The sequence below is a fragment of the Ambystoma mexicanum genome, chromosome 2p, assembly GCF_040938575.1.
Source record: "Ambystoma mexicanum isolate Mex_15411 chromosome 2p, UKY_AmexF1_1, whole genome shotgun sequence".
NCBI classification, from domain to species: domain Eukaryota; kingdom Metazoa; phylum Chordata; class Amphibia; order Caudata; family Ambystomatidae; genus Ambystoma; species Ambystoma mexicanum.
In genome coordinates, this window is record NC_090923.1 from 1445327064 (window position 1) to 1445350411 (window position 23348).

Below are 23348 nucleotides of genomic sequence, written 5' to 3' on the forward strand. Positions count from 1 at the left end.
TCCACTGTGGCGGGCGGGTACTGTGTGGAACTAATCCAGCGACCCTGGAAACATCTCCCGCGCCAGAAGAAAAACTTGGGAGGAAGAACAACGCATCCTTCTCAAGGAAATCACTATGCTGCTCCAAAAGGACGCCATAGTGTTCGTCCCGGCCAACCAGCTAAACAAGGGTATTTATTCAACCTACTTCCTTGTGCCAAAGAAAGATCTAACAATGCGCCCAGTATTAGACCTACGCCCTGCAAACAAATAAGTTGAGCCACAAGAATTTTGCATGACTACGCTACAAGAAGTAATCCCTCTGCTAAAACGGGGGGATTACATGGCAATATTGGATATGAAAGATGCTTATTTTCATATTACGATGTTCCCAGCGCACAGAAGATTCTTGCGATTCAAGATAGCAAACCAGCACTACCAATTCAAAGTGCTACCATTCGGAATAGCGTCAGCTCCAAGGGTATTCAAAAACATACTGGCGGTGGTGGCAGCGCACCTGCGCAGGGATGCAATCCCAGTGTACCCTTACCTGGACTGGCTGATTACAGGGGAGACTCCCCAAATTTGCAGAAAAAACATTCAAAAGCCCATCAACCTTCTCTTTCAATTGGGTTTCTTGATAAACGAGTCTAGTGCCCAGCACAACCAAACAGTTCCTAGGAGCTGTAATAGACTCAAAGGAGGGGTTGGGCTTTCCATCAGAGGAAAGAGTCCAAAACATCTTACTGCAGATACCTCATTATCAAGCTGGCCGCCAGATAAGCGTACGCAAAGCTATGCGATTGCTAGGCATGATGGCATCTTGCATTTACTTGGTGCCACACGCACTCCTGCGCATGTGCCCCATGCAGGAGTGGTTGGCAAAACAGTGGTCTCAGGGAAGTTGTCAGTACGACGATTTAGTGTTCGTTGTTTCTCCAACACTAGTACAAAACCTTCGCTGGTGGACAAGGGAGAATCTCTTAAAGGGCAAAACCTTCCACGACCCAGAGGTGCAAGCGATAGTGACAACAGACGCTTCGCTTGCCGGGTGGGGGGCTCATTACCTTCATCACACAGCTCAGGGTCTGTGGTGTCATGCGTCGGCACAGAACCACATCAACCTGTTAGATCTGCTGGAAGTATTCAAAGCCTTGTAGGCATTCGAGATACAGCTAACTAATCTGTCGGTACAAATACTCACAGACAGTATAACAGCGATGTTCTACATCAACAAACAGGGGGGCACACACTCTACGAATCTGTTCAAACTAGCACAACGGATTTGGAAGTGGGCATTCAAACGGAAGATATTCTTATCCTCACAACACGTTTCAGGGGAACTCAATATGTTAGCAGACTCTCTAAGCAGAGATCCCCTACCAGAGGAACACGAATGGCAACTAGACACAGAAGAGGTAGATCACCTCTTCTCTCAAACGCCAGACTTGTTCGCCACAAGCAAAAACAAGCAATGCCCAGACTTCACGGCCAGGTTCCAACATCCAGGCTCCAAGGGGAAAGCCCTATCGAAGAACTAGTCAGGGAGATTTCCCTATACTTTTCCTCCCACTCCTCCGATGAACAAAGTGGTGAACAACATTCACAGGTGACGCTCATCCTAGTTGCTCCCATGTGGGCGAGACAGCCATTGTATCTGCATTTGGGCAAACTGGCGATGTGCGATCCCATCAAACTCCTGTGCCAGTCAAACCTACTCACTTAACACGGGGGAACCACAGTGCTCCCTCAACCTCAGTCCATGAATTTGGCAGCGTGGCTCCTGAGGTCACAGAGTTCGGACATCTTAATCTGCCACAAAGGTGTATGGATATCCTAAAGGAAGCAAAGAAACCTAACTCTAGGCACTATTATTTTAAAAAGTTGAGGCGATTTGTAGTTTGGTGTCAGTCTAAACAAATAAACCCCATAGAATGTACTCCATCACACATTCTAAATTATATGCTCCACTTGCTAGATTCGGGGTTAGTCTTCAACTCCATAAAGGTGTACCTGGTGGCTTTATCAGCCTACACCAGCTCCCACAATAAAGTATCATGGTGGAAGGTACCGGTCATTAAAGCATTTATGGAGGGAGTAAAACGACTCCACCCTCCCATTTCTAACCCATCGCCGGAATGGGATTTCAATGTAGTACTCACTAAGCTCATGGGGGACCCCTTCGAGCCGATGCATAAGTAAAGTCTTAAGCACCTGATGTAAAAGACTGCCTTCTTAGTGGCTATTACTTCCATAAGAAGACTTAGTGAATTACAAGCATTGTCAGTGCAGGATCCTTTCTTTATCATACACAAGGACAAACTGGTTTTATGCACTCATTTTAGGTTTTCCCCTAAGTTTATTTCTAAATTTCACGTAAACCAGTCCATTGAGCTGCCGCCCTTCTTCCAGAACCTCACCAGCTCAGCTGAGGTTAAACTCCATACACTAGATGTAAGGAGGGCGATCCTTTACTATGTAAACAAGACCAGACCGCTCTGGAAAACAGATCAACTGTTTGTCTCCGTAGCACCAAGCAGAGAAGGAGACTGCATTTCCAAGAATGCCTTCTCCAGATGGATAGTCAGATGTATACAACTGTGCTATTCTTTATCAAACAAAACACTGCCTTTCACGCCAAGAGCTCAGTCCACAAGGAGCATAGGATCTACTCTGGTTTTCATTGCAAATGTCCTCCTCGACAGCATTTGCAAAGCAGCTCATAGAGCTCAGTACTCACCTTCACCCAGCACTACTGCATTGACACACATTCCAAGACAGATACACAGGTGGGACAAGCGGTTCTAAAACATCTGTTTGCCAATGAACCTTCTCACAACTCACCACCTTCTCCTAAAACTGCTTGCTAATCTATGCACAGCATGTGATCTAAGCAGATTCCACAAGCCTCAGAAGGGATACATTACTCACCGTAATCGTATTTCTGATGCTTGTATCTGCTTAGATTCACATGCGACCCACCCTTCCTCCCCTTGAAGAGAAGGTGCATGGATGTTTATGAGTTTGTCTGATACATATCTGCTTGGATACACCTGTACTCACGCACACTTCATGCTACCTCATGTCAGAAACAAAACAATCTCATGGACCTCAACGCATAAAGGACCATGGGTACAGTGGATGTCACACTAGGGATAGTATTACTGGCACGCCGTGTTGACGTCCCTTTCCGAATTTCCAAAACAACAACCGTAATACTCCGCAGCTTCCACTAGATGTTGGCCTATGCACAGCATGTGAATTTAAGCAGATACAAGCATCAGAAAGATGATTACGGTGAGTAATGTATCCCATATATATTGTCTCTGCCTCTGGATTGTGGTCTTTGCTGTGGTGCTAGTCGGAGAGTGATGTGTGTGTTTGGGTTGTGATCCCTCTGCAGGGCTCACGAAATCTACTAGCCCACTCGCATAGGCAAGGCGATTTTATTAAGGGACGAGTACCATTTGCATGGCACTGGATCTTGCTTGGGTGTATGGGGTTATTTGAAACCTTTGACAGATAATGCAAACAAACTTTGTTTGCAGTAAATAGCAAATAGGTCTTGCTGTGGGTTGCTGGCCTTTGGATTGCACCAAATATGAAGTGTGCTTATGATGACATGTACCACTTTACAGACAGCACTGCTAAATATTTTGTCACCCATCACAATAGGGTGAGTACATTTCTCTTGGGTAGATGTTGTGAACTAAGGAACGGCCCCTGCAGGTCTAGTGGAATTTGCAAGAATTTGTGAGACCTGCTGTAGATGATGTGAACTAAGGAACTGCCCCTGCAGGTCTAGTGGGATTTGTAAGAATTTGTGAGACCTGCTGTTGTCTTATAGTGTTGTAGAAGAGTGTCTGTTTCTACTTTGTGACCCTGCTCTGTTGGCAGATTTAAGAAGGGTATCTAACTCGGTATGGCTCCCATCTATGGGTTGTGTGTGTTTCTGTGGCTCTCTCTTTCAGTCTTTGCTCTGTAGGGGGTGATAAAGGCATGTTTTAGTACCTATTGAGGTTCTAGCTGGGTTAGGTGCAAGAGTGACTCGGGTATCATAGACACATGTGTCCCTGGATTGTTTGCCCTGCAGTATTAGGTAAAGGTGTATCTATTTCTGGAACGTGTTGCAAGCTGTGTTGAAGTTTCTAGATAGACGCCGGTCTCGATTTTGGTTCATGGTTTAGTTAGCAGTGGATACAGCTAGCTTTAATAAATCCTTTGTTAACCCTGGTCTTTGTTTTGCTTGACTCCTTAGGTGCGCACACTACGGATGCACCTATTCACAGCACTACAGCTGGCCTGCCTCGCCATTCTGTGGGCCGTGATGTCTACAGTGGCCTCACTGGCCTTTCCCTTCATTCTCATCCTGACTGTGCCTCTGCGGATGTTTGTGCTGAGCAGAATATTCACTGACCGGGAGCTGAAATGTGTAAGTGCGGATTTGCTGCATGAATCAATGTCCACCTTCCTCAACGCTTCACAAATTCTGCCTGAGCCACAGGTTATCAAATTCCTTCGGCACTGCAGCAAGCCCAAATCACTACAATGTGTTAAAATCCGCCCCAGTGCCACAACTTTCCCAATTCTGCATGTGCCACAGCTTGTCAAATTACACCTGCATCATAGTTTATAAAAATCAACCCGTGCTGTATCTCCTCAAAATCTTCTTGCCTTACAGTTGGTCAAATCTCACTTCCACCTGCCAGACCTTGTTACTTGCGTCGTTGTTTGCCACACTGTCCAACTGTGCTAAGTTGTTTAACTGTTATTTAAATTGCTGCTGCATCACAGCTTGTCAGAGCCCACTAATACGAAAGCTTATCAGGTTTTGAATTTCTTTGTATTGATTACAGAAAACATTCAAAGCAACTACATTGTTTGATCTCAGATAACCAAACCAGAATTCAAACATTATAGTTTCATGCTAATTAAAGGCTCGTTGGTGGGCAAGGATGTAATGTTTGCATGGTATAGTTCAGGCAAGGCAGAGCTGAAATGGGTTGAAGAGCAGGAGGTTAGTACTCTTAAAACAATTTTATAAATGGAGTTGTAATACTAGCTGTCATATCATATGATGAGTAAAGTCAATGAAAGTGTTTTTAAAAGTTTTGGTAAGCGATCATTAATGGTTGCTAAAATGTTGCGAATCGCTAACACTTAACAAATGTTTAGCTACATTGTTGGAATGGGAAGGAGCGTCCACAGGTTTCCTGTAATGGGTGACCATGAGCCTTGCTGCAACCAGAATGATTGTTAGCAATCTGCGAACGCAAATGGCTGATCAAGCTAAATACATTCCTCAGTTATCTTTGGCCCTTAGCAACACGGCTGCTTTGAAAGGGGAATGCTTTGATACAGTTCCATCTGATCTGTATAATCATCCTTCTCTGGAAGCATCTCCTTCCGTGGTGGTCAGATAATTGTAGAGTAGATTGTGTAGATTGTATGTGGAGTATGGTCACACCGAAATATAACTTACCATTGTCCTTAGTCTCAAATGACTATGTTCTTGGCAGCACATTTTCCAGTGGTGACCCACATATTGGACGGAACCTCTTGTCCTACGTTCTGCTTGCAGTAGGTCATAGGTGTGTTTAGAGTTGGAAGGAGTGATAAGGGGGTAAACTGCATAGCTGTTCTGTGCAACTTTGCACAGATATTTAACTTAGTATGTTGTCTTGATCCATCACCTGTGATCTGCAAATTAAAGGCTTCTCAGTAGAATATGTTGATAACTATCTCTGCTTCTGTTAGCTCAAATTTCTCCTTACACTGGGCACATATTAGCATGGATATTCCATTGTATGTCTGCAAACTTTATTGAAACCCTGCTGTTGCTCATTCATCAGAAGTGTGAGTTCTGTACTCTGGAGAAATGTCTGGGTCATCAAATATCAGGGACACAGGAGATGGGAGCAGACAAACCATAAAGCCTCATCGCCTACCCTCTTCCCAAATTCCATGTTGGAGCTTTTAATAAGCCTAAAAGTGCTGTCTGAGTATCCAGCAACCTTATCTAGAATAACTGATAGGGACACTTAATATATCTATTAATAGGACTATTAGCTTAATTGGTCATGCCATTCAAGATGAGTCTTTAACTGTGCAGATTAAAGGTAATACTTAATATCAGTTATCATAAGACCTCTACTGTTCAACTCAGAATTTGCTCTGTTCCCTTACCCGGTTTTCCCTGTCCCTATAATCTACCAAACCAAGCCATTTACATATTGCTCCACCCTCTCAGAGAGCATATAAAACTCTCATTATGGGGGGATATCACATCACACCACGGTATGACGACTTTGGTGACAGATTCCGAAATATTTAATTCTGATACTTTTGAATGAATTGTTTCCTCCCACGTATTCCTCATCTTAGGATATCTACGTTTCCAGCTTCAGCTGCTTCGGAAAATGCTTTCACTCAGCAGAGGGCGATGTGCATCAAGATGCTCGACTCAATGTCTCTTAAGGGCTTCAATCGCGGCTGGCGTCATCATCGAGTACATATACCACACGCAGCGCCCATTGGCTTCAGTTCCGTTTTTCCACAGATGCGATTGCTTTGAGAATTACGACGCGCTTCAGTTTTCTTCTAAAATGTTTTGAAAATGACCACGTCTTCAGCTCTGAATACTCCGAAGACGGCCATTAAAAAGTACCTAAAATGCAGCGCCAAGAAGTCGATCACAGACCCGCATAAGATATGCATAAGATATGCATAAGATATGCATCTGGTGCCTGGGTGTAGAGCATGTAACCGACGACTGTCGATCCTGTCAGTTGATGACAGATAAGGCCTTAAAAGAGCACAAAGCTAAACTTTCGGTTGGTAGATTTTTCCCCAAATGCCCTTCCACTCCATAGAAATGTAGGTCCTCCCACAAGTCGAGAGATTCCACTCCTCAGATAAAAAAAGATTTTAAAAAACGATCCCACTCGAGGAGCAGACACTCCTCATCATCGTAAAAATCAAATAGAAGGCATAGCTCACCTTCTTCTTCCTCAGATGAAAGGAGTGTAGTCTGCCCGACTAAATACTCCTCTTTAGGAAGAAAATGTGCAAAATCTTCACAGCTCAGGCCCCATCCTCCTCGAAACATAAGAAAAGTGGCCATGCTACAGTCGATAACAAGCATGAGGCCAAGGCAAAACCCTGTGTGGCCTCGAGCCCGCGCCATAAGCCTAAGACTACTCGAGAGTCTGAGTACTCGACGAGATGAGAAATCGTCGAAGAAGCTGTCGAGTCGAGGGTCAAATCCCTTGAAGCACAAGACCAAAGTCAAGCTGTCGACACCATTGACGCCACTGACATCGACGCTGATACAAATATCATAGACGCTGACTGTACATTCAACACCTTTACCACAAAAAAGCCAGGGAAAGGTTATTAAACCTTTGCCTAAAAAGGATTTTTTTTAGATCGTTAACATCTTTATATGAGGACTATGAACCCTCAGATGACTCCCTTCTATGTGGTCTCCAATTGGATACTCCCTAGTATTAAAAAAATACTAATGTACCTGAAAGTTTCATTTCAGAAGAGACCAAGGTTAGGGAACTACAGGACACCCAACAAACAGCTAGTGGTGTAGACACCTCCCCAGAACTAGATTTTGGGAAACCAGACCCGGCTGATCATGCAGATGCATCATACAGAAGCCTAAGGTCCAGAGTGGTGGAATTCCTGGGATGGAGTAGACCAACTCCTGCATTTGAACAAGATGACCTGACTGACATATTGGACAGATGTCCTCAATATGACCCTATATTACCATTCCATGTGGCACTACATAAAAGGGTTGCAGCAACTGGGAGCTCCAGAGGCCAGCCCTGCAGTAAACAAAAATCGAACAAAAAAATACAAGCCATCCAGTTGCGACCATGGCTACCTGTCAATACATCCAGCCCAGGAAAGCCTAGTAGTACAAGCAGCTACATCTGCCTCCAAGGAAGCTACGTACCCAACTATAACCACTGATAGGGATGAGAAACACATTGACTCTTGGGCAAATAAAGTATTTTCTGTTAGCAGCATAGCTTTAAAGTCTGCTAATTCTACTTGTGCCCTTGCAAATTTAACATTCACTCTGTGGGACTGCATAGCGATGGCGGCTGATCACATCCCTGGGGGTAAGGAAAGAGACAGCTTCATGAACCTGATAAGGGATGGCAAAGAGGCCATGTGCAAGTCTGAAATCAGGTCTGGACACTGCTGACAGTGTCAGCAGGGCCCTGGCGGCAAGCACTGTCATATGCGTATTTGCGTGGTTGAGGAAGTCAGGATTTGCACCGGATGTACAATCCAGACTCCTTAACATGCCCTTTGACGGCTCCCATTTATTTGGAAATAAGGCTGACGAAAACCTTGAAAAGCTGCAGACCTCAAAGACCGCAGCTAAGTCCTTAAGTGCCGCACTGAGGCAGCCACAGCCTTTTCACCCCAGCGGATCACCTTGGAGGGGTAGGTCTTTTCGCTACTGCTTCTCAGTTGGAAGAGCGAGAGGCTGGTCAAAGAGGACAGAGAAGATTCCCTCATGGTGGACCAGGGAGAGGTTCAGTGCCTGCCCAAGCAGCAGTGTCTTTACCATCAACCGCTTCTTCAGCCGTGTCAAAACCACTCTGAGGAATTGATTTATGACACCCCGGTGGGAGGCAGACTATCACAGCATCTGAAAGAATGGCAAGGTATTACTTTGGGTGTATGGGCACTGGAAATAGTAGCCCAGGGTTACTGCCTCCCCTTTATACAGAGACCTTGGGATCATCCATTGGGAAAGCATTCGCTAAATGTTCCAGATCCATTCCTGTTGCAGGAAATTTTAACCCTGCTAGAGAAATGTGCTATAGAACCAGTATCTGTAATGGAGAGGAACATAGGATGGTATTCCCTCTATTTCCTAATCCCCAAGAAGGACAGAGGACTGAGACCTATCTTGGACTCTTGGACCTCAGGAAGGACAAGTTCACAATGGTCACACTTTCTCAGATCCTTCAGGCCCTCCAGCTCCAGGATTGGATGGTATCGTTGGACCTTCAGGATGCTTACTTTCATGTGCCAATCCATCACAAGCACAGGAAGTACCTGGTTGTCATTATTCATTTCGAGTTCTGCCACTCGGGCTGACCTCCGCCTGAGGGTTTTCACCAAGTTAAAGGCAGTGGTGGCAGTAAGTCTCAGGAGAGGGGGGATTCACGTCTACCCCTACCTGGACGATTGGCTGATCAGGGCACGTTCACCCGAGCAGCCCAGGAACATCTCAGTATCACCTCCCACTCACTCCACAAACAGGGCTCCTCCCTCAATTACAAGAAGTCCCACATGATACCATCTCAGAGACTCCAGTTTATTGGAGCAGTCCTAGATGCATCCTTGGGGAAAGCCTCGCCAACCAACGTGAGGGCTCAAGACATTTTGCAGGTTGTCACCAAGCTTCAGAGTGCCCTTTGTGAGGTAGCTCAGCCTCATGGCATCCCGCATTGTTCTGGTGCCAGAGGCTCGCCTGAGAATGAGATCCCTTCAATGTGCTCTCAGAACAACGTGGTCCCAATTCTCAAGCAGGATGTCAGACCTCCTTCAGATTCTGAGCAGAGTCTCACAGGACCTCTGAGATGGACCTGCCAGGACAACATTCTGAAAGGAGAACCTTTTTGGCAACCATGGCCGGAGATAACAGTAGTGATGGACGCCTCACTCATGGGGTGGGGAGCCCATGCCAACAATCTGACAATCAATGGTTTGGAGCTGAGGGCAATCAGACTAGCGCTAAGGCCTTTCTGCCCTCTGTACGGGGAAAGAATGACCTGATAATGATGGACAACACAGTCGCCATGTACTACCTCAACAAGAGAGGAGGCCTAAGAACACTACTGCTGTACAGAGAAGCAATGCAGCTCTGGTTCTGTGCAATTCAAGAAGGAATCTCTCTATCAGCAGTTCACCTAGAGGAGAACTCAATGGCGGACGCTCTGAGCAGGCAGAGCACAGTCTCCCATGAGTGGGAACTAGCTGAGGAAGTCGTTCAAGAGATCTTCAGCCTTTGCGAAACCCCTCAAGTTGATCTGTTCGTGAACAGTGTCAACCGGAAATGCAAACTGTTTTGCACCAGTGAATTTCCTCCGAGAGGAGCTCTAGGGGACACGTTCGTAATGGACTGGGAGTTTCAACTCCTGTATGCGTTTCCTCCAGTCCCCGTCATTCCTCACGTGATCTGGAGGTTGAGAAAGTAAGGGAAATTCATGATCGTTATTGCCCCGAATTGGGCCAGGAGGACGTGGTACCCGGACCTTCTGGACATGTCCCTCTGCCCTCCAATACGTCTTCCACAAAGAGAGGAATTTGTCTTGCAAGAGGGAGGTTGGGTTCTCCATCCAGAGGTCAAGGCACTCAGCCTTCAAGCATTTTTTCGGAGAGGCTGAGATACAAGGATGATTGGGACCTCCCGGATGACGTAATGGAGATTTTGCTTTTGGCCAGAAGGCCAGCAACAAAATACTTATACCGCTGCCTTTGAAACAAGTTCTGCAGCCGGTGTAGGGAAAATGTTGCAGACCCTTTCCAATGCAATACACCTACAGTGTTATCTTTTGTTCTACATTTGGCGAATCTGGTACTCCAGATTGGAACAATCAAGGGTTATCTAGCAGCGTTTTCCATATTCAAGCACACCTCGCAAGAGGTATCCTACTTCAAAATACCATTAAGAATTCAATTTCTTAAAGGACTCCTAAATGTGTTTCCTCCTACACCATTCCAAATACCAACTTGGGACCTTAACTTGGTTTTAAAGTTTTCGACATGTGCTCCTTTCGAGCCACTCCATTCCTGCCCTTAAGGGTGCTAATTTACAAAACTATTTTGTTAGTAGCGATAACTTCAGGCCGCAGGATGAGTGAGTTGCAGGCATTATCTTGTAAACCTCGGTTTACCACCTTATACAAGGGTAAGGTTGTCCTTAAGGTCAAACCCTCTTTTCTACCTAAGATTGTATCAGATTACCATTTAGCACAACATAATTGTGCTTCCAGCCTTCTATCCCCCCCTCATCCTGGCAAGGAAGAGGAAAGATTTCATAGACTCGATCCAAGGAGAGCTCTAAGGTTTTATATTTCAAGGATGAAAACGTTGCGACAGCACGACCAACTTTTCATTGGTTATACAGGTCACAAACTAGGTCTGTCAGTTACCAAACAGACTCTATCCAGATGAATCATACTGGCTAATTCGGAGTGCTACAGGCTAGCTGTGAATGATCCCCCAGAAGGTTTAAGGGTTCATTCCACTAGAGGCATGGCAACTTCCTCTGCCCTTCAGAGGGGAGTTCCGATAAAGGATATCTGCGAGGCAGCTACCTGGTCCACCTTCCACACATTCACAAAACATTATTGTTTAGGCAGCTCTAACAATGAAGGAAGATTTGGGAAGGCAGTTCTGTGCTCCATTCTGGACAAACATTAACTCTCAAATTCTTACTCCCTCCTCCAAAAGAACCTAATACTGCTTTGGGAGTCTATCATAAGATGAGGAATACGTGGAAGGACACTCCATTTGAAGAACAAGTTACTTACCCCTGGTAATGTTCTTTCGACTGGATGTGCCTCCCACATATTCCTCATCGCCCTCCCAACCTACCCCGCTGTAGAATTTCCAAGCTTTAGACCTTGCGCTCTTTTAAGGTCTGATAATTTAAAGGCACTTATCAAGACCGGAAAATTCTGCATATGGGTGGTAAAAAAACAGAACTGAAGCCAAAGGGCGCTGTGTGTGGTATATTTACTCGACAGTGGCGTCAGCTGAGATGCAAGCCCTCAAGGGACATAGAGTCGACCGTCTTGATGCACAGCGCCCTCTGCCGAGATGAAAACAATTCTGAAGCAGCTGAAGCTGGAAAAGAAGATATAAGATGAGGAATACGTGGGAACATCATCCAGTCGAAAGAACAGTTCCATGGGTAAGTAACTTATTCATCTCCTCTGCAGGCTACTTCACTTTGAAATGTTCACCCTGCAGACTGGGATCACATTAATTTTTTTATCACACTCTCATGGCACTGTGTGGCACCACTGTGCCACGAGGGCACACCTTGCAGCCTCAACCGAAGGTGACAGTGTCCATGGTATAAGTGGTGCCACCCACCACTAGACCAACAGTTCTTTTTCCGATTGCAGTTTGCTGGACTTATGAACATGCTTGGAGGAACTGACTCAAATGGTGACACAAGTTAAAATTATGGTTTCCTTTTTTTTTAATTGCAATTGTATGATCGAAATTATTTTAGCTGCAATTCGCAGGAAACCCTTTGGGTTTAAAGGCCTATGGCAAGTGTCAGAGGACTTTGTCTATTATGGACACAACCGACAGCTGCATGTGGTGCCTCTGTACCTGGCACAACATTAGGGTGTGTGTGGCATGGGTAGTAAAGCTCAGTGGCAACGCGCTTGTCTTGAAAGCAAGATGATGCGGAGCAACACATGTTCAAATCTGGGGTCCGTGCTTAGAATCCTAAGAGAGTTATAAAAAAACTGTTAGAATTATATTGCCGGGACCTGGCATCCAAAGCTAGACGATCCCGGTAACGTCGACCTCTGATGTAGAAAGAAAAGTACCAAAAGAGAAAGGTTTGCCTCCAGTCGGCTGCAGGGACTGCTCAGAACCATTGCATGTGCATTCAGAGCATTTGTGGGGGAAGCACCCCAGCCAGAGCCACTCCACGTGTTCCAAAAGGAGACACAAGGTGGTCACATTTGAGGGGTGCCTTCTGCTGTTACGAAACAAACCACTCAGATATGGCCAAGAAGAAAACTAGATTTGAGGACCACTGTGCCAGGGACCCTCCCATGAAGTCAGTGGTAACAGCAGTTACGGAACTGAAGGTGCCGGTGGCCCTGGCAACAGTGGCAGCTGGTGATGTATTTATTTGGAGGGGCGTAAATGTTTCCCACAAATATGCAAGAGTAACAGTGTAGCGAAGGAACCCGAACCAAAGAAGATACAGGGCATTCTCCCCCACCTGAAAAATGTTTTAAAATAGGTTAAAATGGTGCATTTTAGGGCACATTTTCTGGGGAAACACACAGTTTGCAATCGGATTTGTAGGAGGACACAAGAAAAAATCCAATAGATGCAGAATTTTCCTGATAGCTTTGCCTACAATATATACCAGTATAAAAAAACATGTTCATGCTGGCTGTGCCCATAAATGTCCGTGTAGGCTTATTACCATATAAGAATATACTCCTGTTGGCTTTGCCAGTAAAAATGCCAAGTCACAGTAAGAAAGCATATCTAGACTGGCTGCATTAATATAGTGCAGTATGGTGACCTAAGAACACTCATGTTGGCTTTACCCTTAGTGCCAGTAAAAATGCCATGCTGCAGTAGGAAAATGTATGTAGCCAGGGTGCAGCACTGTAGCCCCGTCTAGCCACGTAATAACACTTATGTTTCCTTTACCCTCGATGCTCAGTAAAAAATGGCATAGTGAGAAAATATATCCAAACTGGCTCCACAAATATAGGTCAATCGGACCACGTGATAACACCACCTACCATGTTTGCTTTATACTTGATGCACAGACTGTTGCCATCAAAATAGGCCAGTATGGCCAATTAAAAACGCTCCTCGTGCTTGCTTTACCCTTTAAGCCCAGTGAAATGCCATGCCAGTGAGAAACATGCCCTGGTGCATCTGCAAAAGTAGATCCCCATCACCCCACAATAAGTGGCCCACTCTCAACACACATGCATTAAAATGGGCATTCATACTCTCTCAATTAACCCCCACACAAATACAGCATGTATTCACTCTCACGCTTATACACTTGCATACATACACTCTCTTATTCACACACGCACATGAGACCAACGCTCACGTGCATAATTTCTTTTCTTACCTGCAGCCACGGCCCAGACCTCCGATGCTACCTGCACTGGAAATACTCTGGCTCCCACACAGCAGGAACTAGAAAGCAGGGAATACTTCTAGGTTACTGTAAATGCATGGTGGAGCCAGAGTGCCTCCATCATGCCGCCCAGGGAGACTTCAATATGCGGGAGGCACAGGCGTGCCTCTTTTTTACATTTAGACTGGAAGATCACCATCCTGCATTCCCAATTGGGCAGGCAAGGATGGGGAAGCAAAATGTCCCCAGATGTGCATGCCCCCTCGGGCATGTGTGCTGAAGAACTGAAACTGCGAAACAAACAGTTTCCCTTTCACATTTAAAGCAAGTCCAGTCCAGGAGCACTCCTTCAACTCCCACTACTGAAGGAGTAATGGGTTGTGGGGTCAGCGCCCCATTGCCCGTTATTGACAAATCACCCCTTCCAGATGATGCTAGGACCTGCTGGTCCTTCCGGCGGGAGATGCTGGCTAGGTTCGCCGAAATTTGGCAACAGCAAGTGACGTCTACCCTCACTCCTGTCGTGCCTGCTAAATTGCGCAGATCCGAAGGCAGGGTGCCATGTGACTCTGGACATTCTCAAAAGGGTGAATGAGCTGAGCACTTTGGTTATGAACCTGTTTGGAAGGGATTCCTCCACTGACTCCATGGAGTTGAGAGCAACATCACTGAAGTTTGCCAAGGAACAGGTATGGTGTCGGCACCAGCACTACAAAGGACATTGGAGGTTATTTGGAAGGTAGTTGGTTTCAGAGTTAATATGATGATAACGGGGAAGGGCGGTGGGTGTGCTCCTTGAAAGGGGCAATGATTTTGACATTGGCGATTGGGAGGAACATGCAACCAAAGCCAGGGATGAATACGAGAAAAGGTCAGGTGAGATGAAGTGCTAACTGTGAACATGCTCATCCTTTTTGCATAGGAATGCATGATAGCTTAGCAATTAAGGGTTTAAAGACGTGAATACGGAATTTTTGTCGTACATGGTCCTTATGAGGAGGGTGGTTTAGGCCTGGATATCCAGGTACAGAACTTGTGAGACCATGGGGGGGGGGAAACAAGCTCAGCTCACAGGGCCTAACGAGGACCAGGTTTTTCTCCCTTTTGGGGATTGATTCAAATATCATCTAATGGACGTTTGGGTTAAACCTATGTCTGGTCTGACTATAAACACAAGCATTTTAAGGAAGTATAATCCAGTCAGGGGACTCCTCTTATCTTTTCGACCACCTTGCTGCAGACTGTTGTGTGGTTTATGCCGCTAATTCCATTGGAAGCCTTTCCCACACTGTCGCTATAGAAGGAGTTCAAGATGATAGACTCTGTGGCCAAAAAGGTATTCACCTCGGAATCTTTATCTTTGATAGCAGCTCAGGGCGATGGCAGCATTAATAGGCTGCAGTTAGCTTTCGCCATGACCTATTAGGAAGGAATCGACCAACTGCTTCTAGCAATAAGAGAGGCAGTCACATATGAGTAAGGTATATTATGCAGACAGGAATAGACTGTCGTTATGTGGCCAGAGGAATGGCAATGTTGGGGAGCTTCAGACGCCACATGTGGCTACATTGTCCAGATTCTCACCCAATTTCAAGCAAAGGGCATGGACATGCCCTTTCAAGAGAAAAGCTCTTTGAGTATAAAGTGGACCACAACCTGGAGAGGTTTAGAGCCCAGGCAGACTGCCCGCTCCTTAGGTCTGTCAGACACTCTAAAGTAACTCTTCACATTCCAGCAGTATGCGGGCATGCTGCCACCCCTCAGAAATCGTGTTTTGGCAGAGGCACTGAGAAAGACTCATTCGACCAGGAGGTCCTTTATGGGTTGGGCCAGAAGGCATTGGCTCAACCATGGCATTTCATGGGATGGCCGCCCCTGTGATGCCATTTTGATGCTTCATCAGCTCGCACTTGGGGACTTTGTAATTGAGTGGAGGGCTATATACATCGACCACTGTATCCTGTAGATTATAGAGAATCCCCTTATTGACTTTTCCCCAAAGAACCCCCGCAGTATGGAATACTTGAGCTTTATCAAAAAGAGCTCTTTTTGGGGATTCAAGATGGCCGCCTGCAGGGAGTAGACATGCCTGCGGAACTCCCCTTCCCCGGACCTGGGAACGTGCCCACCACCCGGTCTGCGGGCTGCATCCTGTGGAGGTAAGCGGCTGGAAGGAACCCCGGAACACCGGAGCACCGAGCGAGGCAGCGAGGAGAACCGACTTCCCCCTCCGTGAAGATCACCACGCCGAGTCGGGGCCCGGGGTTGGCCCGGGGGCTGCTCCCTCTAGACTGATCTGAGGGCGACTCTGCAGCGGCCGCCCTGACCTTCGTTGGAGTGTGGACCGCGGGGATGTAAACTGGCAGGACAGCGGGAGCTGAAAGTGCCGGGAAGCCAGCTGGAGTGAGGCGGGGCTGTCCCCCGTGCCTGGAGGCAGAGAACGCGATGCAGCGGCTGACTCCTCTAGTGGCGGGCGGCCGCGGAAGCCAGTGTGCGGCCTGCAAGAGGAAAGCTGCTGGCGCAGGAGGAGGAGGAGCTCCGGTGGGAGAGGCGCGGGAGCCCGCGGCGCCCGGGACACGGCCGCGGAGGAGAGAGCCTCAGCGAGGAACGAGGCTTAGCCCCCCAGGGCGGCAGGTGGAGTCTGCCAAAAGGGCTGCATGGGTGGTGGCCAATAAGGGAGTAGACACCCCTCAGCCGGCAAGCACGGGCTGTGGAGCAGTGCTGGGCAAATCTGAGCTGCAGAGGGCACACTCCACGTGGAAGGAGAGCCTGGTGAGCAGACTGGCCTGAGACCCGAGGTGAGAAATCTCCTTAACTATAGGTGCCCCAGGTGTTGCTTGGAGGGGAGAGGGTCGCTGCTCTTGCCACCCGGGAGGAGCCCCAGGAAACGCCCTTCTCCAGGAGAAGCGGGGATTAGGCACGCGCAACACCCGTTGGAGCTGCCCAGGAACTTGTAGGCCCCTGAGGAGGGTGCAACAGCTAGTGAATCTAGCGCCCAAGGGAGGGCGGTGAAGATCGCAGGTATCAGGCGATAAGCCATTACGCCGCTGGGGCAACTACATCGGGCCCAAGGAAAGGGGTCAGCTGCAAGCGGGGGCGAGGATCCTACGCACAAGGCCTTTGCCAAGATGGCGGCAAAGTACAAAGGAAAGAGTGGGAAGACTCTGTAGACTTCGGGGGATGCCTCGGCACTCTCCCCACTATATGGCCGCAGCGGGAGAGGAGGGAGACGACCGGAAGCGTGCGGGTCTGCGCAGAGGATGCAGATACGACACCTGAAGGGGGAGACTTTGCCGCGATATAAAGGCAAGATATTAGGGGAGAAATGCTCGCCCTGCAAACTAGCCTGATGAAAACCTTTCAGGAACAATTTCAACTCCTGCGGGCGGATCTCAACTCGGCCATGGGGGAGATTAAGCAGGAACTACGGCAGCAGAGCGAGCGCACAGACCTCTTGGAAACAGGGTTGCAGGAGTTGGATAAGGAGGTGACGGCCCATGACGAGGCAATTGAGAGGCTTGATGTAGCACGCGGAATTTAGAGGTCCAGATGGAGGACATGGAAAACAGGTCCCGTAGGGTCAACATTCGGATCAAAATGCTTCTGGAGACGGTGCAGGACAAGGACCTAAAAGGAGTGGTCCAAACCATTTTCGCCAGGATCTTAGGACTTTCTTTCCCAGAGGCAGTGGAGCTGGATAGGGTGCACAGGGTGGGAAGAGGGGGCAGAGGAGTGGTGCAAAAGCCTAGAGATATCCTTGCGGCCTTCACCAGATACGCTCAAAAGGAAGCAGTCTTACATGGCACAAGAAAGCAGGAGCCTATACAGTATAATGACCACCATATCGCCCTGTTCCAGGACCTGGCGGCCAGCACACTGCTAAAGAGGCGCCAAATGGGCCCGGTCCTCAAGGAGCTCTACAGCAAGGGGATCAAATACAAATGGACCTTCCCCTTCGGATTCGCGTTCGAGGTGGAGGGGACCGAAAAGCAAATTACCACATTGCAGGAAGGTACAGATGTGCTCCGCTTGGATCTCGATGAGGCTTCTACCAGTGCGGAGGGGAGTTCCGGGTCCGCAGGGATAGGGTCAAAGCCCTAGTTGTGGTCAACAGTGGGGGAAAAGAGAAGGGGGCGAAGCGGAGCGGCAGCTCGCCCAAAGAGAGAAACAAAAATGGTCCGGGTGATGGGGGGGGGGGGTGGGAGCCCGAGAAGATTCATAAGCCAAACTACGTCGCTAGGGTGGTGGGCCTCTAAAGGAGAAAGTGGCAAGGGGGGAGGGACGTTCATCTATGAATCAGAAAGGGTGGGTATACCCGAGGGGATGGGGGGGGGGGGCAGGAAGGGTAAGGCTTTCCCAAAGGGGAGAGTGAGGGGTGGGTGGCCGGGTGGGTTTGTGTGTTGGAGGGGGGGGAGGACAGGGGGGAGGGGGATGGACAGCAGGAATCGGTTTTAATCCCAGGGACGGAAAGGGGAGTGTTACTTCATGGTGAGAGGGAGCAGGTGGGCTTGGACGGGAATACTAGAAGCCCCATGTCTGGTGGGCATGCTGACAGGGGGAGAGGGAAGGTGGAAGCGGATGAGCGAGTTAAGACGGCATGACCCCCGTTGAAGTGGCTAACGCATAATGTGAGGGGCTTAAATTCTCCTCTCAAGAGGAAGAAATTGGAGCAATTTACGAGAGAGGAGGGTCCTGACATTTTAGGCCTCCAGGAAATGCATTTTAGGCTGAAAGACCAGGGACGCCTAAAACTTAGGGGATTTGCCAGATCCTCCAGGCATCGGGGAAAAGCAAGTCGGGGGGGGTTGCCTTGGCCATCAGAGACACGGTGGACTTCAGAGTCATAGAAACTATAAGGGACAAGGCGGGAAGGTACGTTATAGTCAAGGGGACCCACCGGGATGCCCCATACACGTTAGCGGTGGTATACGCCCCAAACACTGGGCAGGAGCAGTTTTTGAGGCGAGTGCTGGGGGTACTGGAGGACAAGGCTTTGGGGCAAATCATCCTGCTGGGAGACCTCAACATAGCCTGGGAGAGGGGGCGGGATAGATCGGGGGAGCCCACGAGAGGAGGGGGTGCCGTGATGTCGGCGGGCCTCAAAGAAAGAATAGGCAGCGTAGGCCTGAGAGATGTGTGGCGGGAGCTGAAGGGGGAGGAAGAAGGTTATACTTACCTCTCAGGGGTCCACAGGTCCCAATCCAGGATCGATTACATCCCGGTCACATTCAGTCTGGTGGGTAGAGTTAGAGAGGTAGTAACGGGACCCATCGGCATAGCGGACTACAAGGTGGTCTCAATGTGGATGCCTCTTGGGCACAGGGAGAGAGGGGTGTGGTCTTGGAAGTGCCTGGCATATCTCCTTAGAGACCCTGCTATTCGGCAGGAAATGGAGGAAAAGATAAACAACTTTTTTGAGCTCAATAAAAAGGGGCATACTGGAGAAGAGATGAGATGGGATGCCTTTAAGGCCACGATGAGGGGGGAACTCATAGCGGTTGCGGCACAGAGGAAGAGGCTACTGGCGGTGATGGAAACGCAGCTAGAGAGTGAAGTCGAAAGAGCCAGGCAGCAGGTGGGAGCGGTCCCTACCAGGGCAGCTATGAGGGAGTACCGTAGAGCATTGGGGCAGCTGGAAATTCTTCGTACTAAAAAGGCAGACGGAGCGCTCCTCCGTGTTCGCCAGAAATTCTATGCCAAAGCGAATAAGGCTGACGCGCTTCTTGCACGTTTATTGAGAGGAGCTCGCTCTAGAAATGCAATTACGGCCCTTAAAACAGGCTCGGGGGAGAGGCTGACATGCGTGGGGGAGATGAAGGAAACGTTAGTACAATTCTACGAGTCCCTTTACGCGTCACAGGAGCCTCGAGTCGGTTTACAGATGGAGTTTCTGGAAAAGACGGAGATGGGAAAGATTGGGAAGGAGGCGCTCAACCTACTTAACAGAGAGATAGGGGAGGAGGAATTGAGAAAGGTGATTTGTAACCTCCCATTGAATAAGGCACAGGGCCAGGATGGTTACACCGCAGCTTTTTACAAAACGTTTGCATCCACATTAGTTCCCCATCTGACTAGCCTTTATAATACATTTGGATCGACGGGGGGAATAACTCCGACCTTGGAGGAGGCAAGGCTGACCCTTATTTTGAAACCAAATAAGGACCCTGAAGAGAGGGCCTCTTACAGGCCTATAGCGTTAATCAATATAGACGCCAAAATATTCACCAAAATCTTGGCCAATAGGTTGGAGGGTGTTCTCCCAGGATTGATCCATCCGGATCAAGCAGGGTTTATAAAGGGCCGCCAAACAGCGGATAACATCAGGAGGGTGGCCCATTTAGTGAAAAAAGCCAACCGGACGAACACTCCCGCGGTCCTCCTATCGTTGGACGCAGAGAAAGCATTTGACCGCGTGGAGTGGTCCTTTTTATTCAGGACGATGCAAAAAATGGGCTTTGAGGTAGAGTTCTTACGCATGGTTCGGGCTAACTATCAGGCTCCAGCTATGAGAATAGCCGTGAACGGAGTCATGTCTCGGCCCTTTAGACAGTGCAGGGGCACCAAGGAGGGCTGCCCCCTGTCCCCAATGCTTTATGCAATCCATTTGGAGCCTCTCTTGCAGGCAATCAGGGAGACCAGGGGGATACAGGGCATCCCATTTGGGGCGGAGGGAGCAAAAGGTGGCTGCATTCGCTGACGATATGTTATTAACATTAACGGCGCCCCGGGGGTCTATTCGCGCAAGCAGGGCTTTGCTGGAGGAATTTGGGGAAGCCTCCAGTTTGAAGATCAATGCATGCAAATCAGAACTTTTGAACCTGACCCTGAACGAAGGGGACCAGGAGTTGCTCAGGGCGGATACCCCTTTCCTGTGGAGACCGAGCAGCATTAAATACTTAGGAGTGAAAATCACACCAACCTTAGCTGGCAGGTATCAAGCTAACTATCCGTCGCTCTTGGGAGACATCAAGAGGGACTACCGCAGGTGGAGGGATCTCCGGGTGTCGTGGCTGGGCAGGGTAGCAGCGGTTAAAATGGTTGCTTTGCCGCGCCTTCTGTACCTCTTCCAGGCAATTCCACAAGCAGTACCGGTCAGCTTTTTAAGGAGTTGGACGCCTCAACTAGCAAATTTTTGTGGGCGGGGAGGAAGGCGCGAGTCAGCAGGCAGCTACTGATGGCTCCTAGACGGGCGGGGGGACTTGCACTACCGAACTTCCAACAGTATTAAGAAGCGGCCCAGCTGCGTCTTATTAGAGATTGACTTCGGGAAGAGGAGGCCGCACAGGATAAACAGTGGGTAAAAATGGATAGAGCGGTGGCGCACCATAGTCTGGCAGAGGTACTGTGGCTCCCAAGGCAACTCAGACCTAAGCATCTTTCTGAGAGCTCTATAACGAAATTAATGGCAGACAATTGGGACAAATTGGTAAGAACGAAGGGGATCACAACCTTACCGTCCCCTTTCACGCCCTTGTTGGGTAACAGGGATTTCACTCCAGGGTTTGAGGTGGGCGCGTTTACACAGTGGCAGGAGGTGGGGTGTAAGTGGCAGAGCAGTCTGTTCAGTGGGGGGAGAATTCTCACATTCGAGGAGTGCAAGGAGGAGTTTGGGATAAAAGAGGGGGAAAGTCTCAGCAGCTGTGGCACTGGGTCCTGAACCCGGCGACAGGCAGGCAGTAACAAGAGATGAGACCTGTTTTGAGAGGTTCCTCTTGTCTAATGATGGATCCAGAGGGCTGATATCTAACCTATATAAAATTCTAGACGAAGCCACCGTCAGGGGTCAATGGCGATATATGCGGAGGTGGGAGCAGATCGTAGGGAGGGACATATGGAGCGCCTATGGAGAAAAATCCCAAAACTAGTGAACGCCTCACAACTGCAAGAAACATGGTACAAGATTCTCTTTGGGTGGCATTATACCCCGGCACGCCTGCGGGAGATCTACCCTAGCGTGTCGGGGACGTGCTGGAGGGGTTGTGGGTTGGAGGGCACGGCACAACATATTTGGTGGGATTGCCCAGCAATCAAGCCCTTCTAGAAGGAGGTAGGGGAGGCTCAGGAGCAGGCGTTTGGTAAAGGGAGTAGCAGACCACCAGAGGACATTCTCCTGTGGCTTGGAGCGGGCGCCGCTCCGGGGGAACCAAGATCCCAGGAGAAGGCTAGGGCGATACTTGTAATTGCAGCTATGACAGTAATAGTGCAACGATGGAGGAGCACGGAGGTTCCCCTCTTAAGGGACTTGCTGCGGAAGCTTTGGGAGATTGTAGCCCTTGAATGGGCAACATACGGGATGAACAGCAACATGCTCTCTTTCGCAGAGGACTGGGGAGAAATTATGGAGTTCCTTAAGGATGACTTTCGAATTGGGTGGTGTCCTCAGCGCCTACGGCTGTTGAATCTGCAGTGAACTCTAGCGCGCAGTTCCCTGGTGTGCGGGCTTGAGAACGAACTCAGGGGGATGGGGGGGAATGGGGGGTCATGTTTTGGGTAGTCCCGGTACTATGACATTTCTCGACCAACCCGGGGAGCAATGGCTCGAGGACTTGGTACTGCTGCCTGTGGGGAAAAGGAGGGGAGTTGGGTCCTGTTTTCTTTTGGTGCTGTTGTTGAAAATAAATAAAAAGAGTTAAAAAAAGAGCTCTTTTTGAAGGCTTGCCAAAAGCTAGAAAAAAAGATAGAAAGAGTATCTGAATTGAAACAGCATACATGTGTCTACTCAAGATATTTTCTAATTCAAAAAAGGGAATTTGCCTCAAGTGTTGGAACCCTGTACCAGGGTGAGTTGTTGGTCTTCGTGGACCTTCAGGATTCATACTTTCACATGCCCAATACTGGCACACTGGAAGTTCCTGCGTTTTGTGGTTACGGGTCAGCACTGGCAGGTCAAGGTGTTGCCATTTGGGCTATCAATTGCCCAAGGGTCTTCACCAAGGTGAAGGGCCGTTCTGGGAATCCGATTGCTGCTGGAAATATTCCCCCCACATTGACAATTGGCTAGTAAAATCACCCATTTCATCAGGCAACGAGACCGCTCCACACACTTCGACTTTTCATGATCACGGTTTAGGTATTTCTTAAGCTACTTGGCCCCATGAGGAGACTTCATTGAAAACTCGGGTTTGTTTGGAACCAGTTGATCAGTTCTCTGGAGAACATCTTAATAAGTGAGCACCAGCTTCATGCTGGACGTGAGTTGGTAATACAGAGGGATAATGTCATGGTAGATGAGCCTTTTGCACTCCAGTGTTTCAAGCACAGATTGTCATGGATTCATCCAGGATGCGCTGGAAAGCTTATCTCAATGATATGATATTTTATTTGTATCACGCTCATACACAAGTGTTTCAGAGCACCAGTATTTCGATGAGCTGAAGGTTCGAGTGGGATGTTAGAGAAAGAGGTAACGCTCCATTTCAACTACTTGGAGCTGGGAGCAATCCATCTGGCAGTGCAAGCTTTC

The 23348-nt window shown here is 48.4% G+C and overlaps 1 protein-coding gene across 8 annotated transcripts in view; it reads left to right on the forward strand.

The window, feature by feature from the left end:
• Positions 1–23348, forward strand: part of SLC4A2 (solute carrier family 4 member 2) — a 1509271-nt gene that overhangs the window by 1451329 nt on the left and 34594 nt on the right. For all 8 annotated transcript variants that reach the window (XM_069645996.1, XM_069645995.1, XM_069646002.1 and 5 more), the window contains one exon: positions 4238–4411. In XM_069645996.1, the coding sequence (XP_069502097.1) occupies positions 4238–4411 (174 nt within the window). The remainder of the gene's footprint in view (positions 1–4237; positions 4412–23348) is intronic.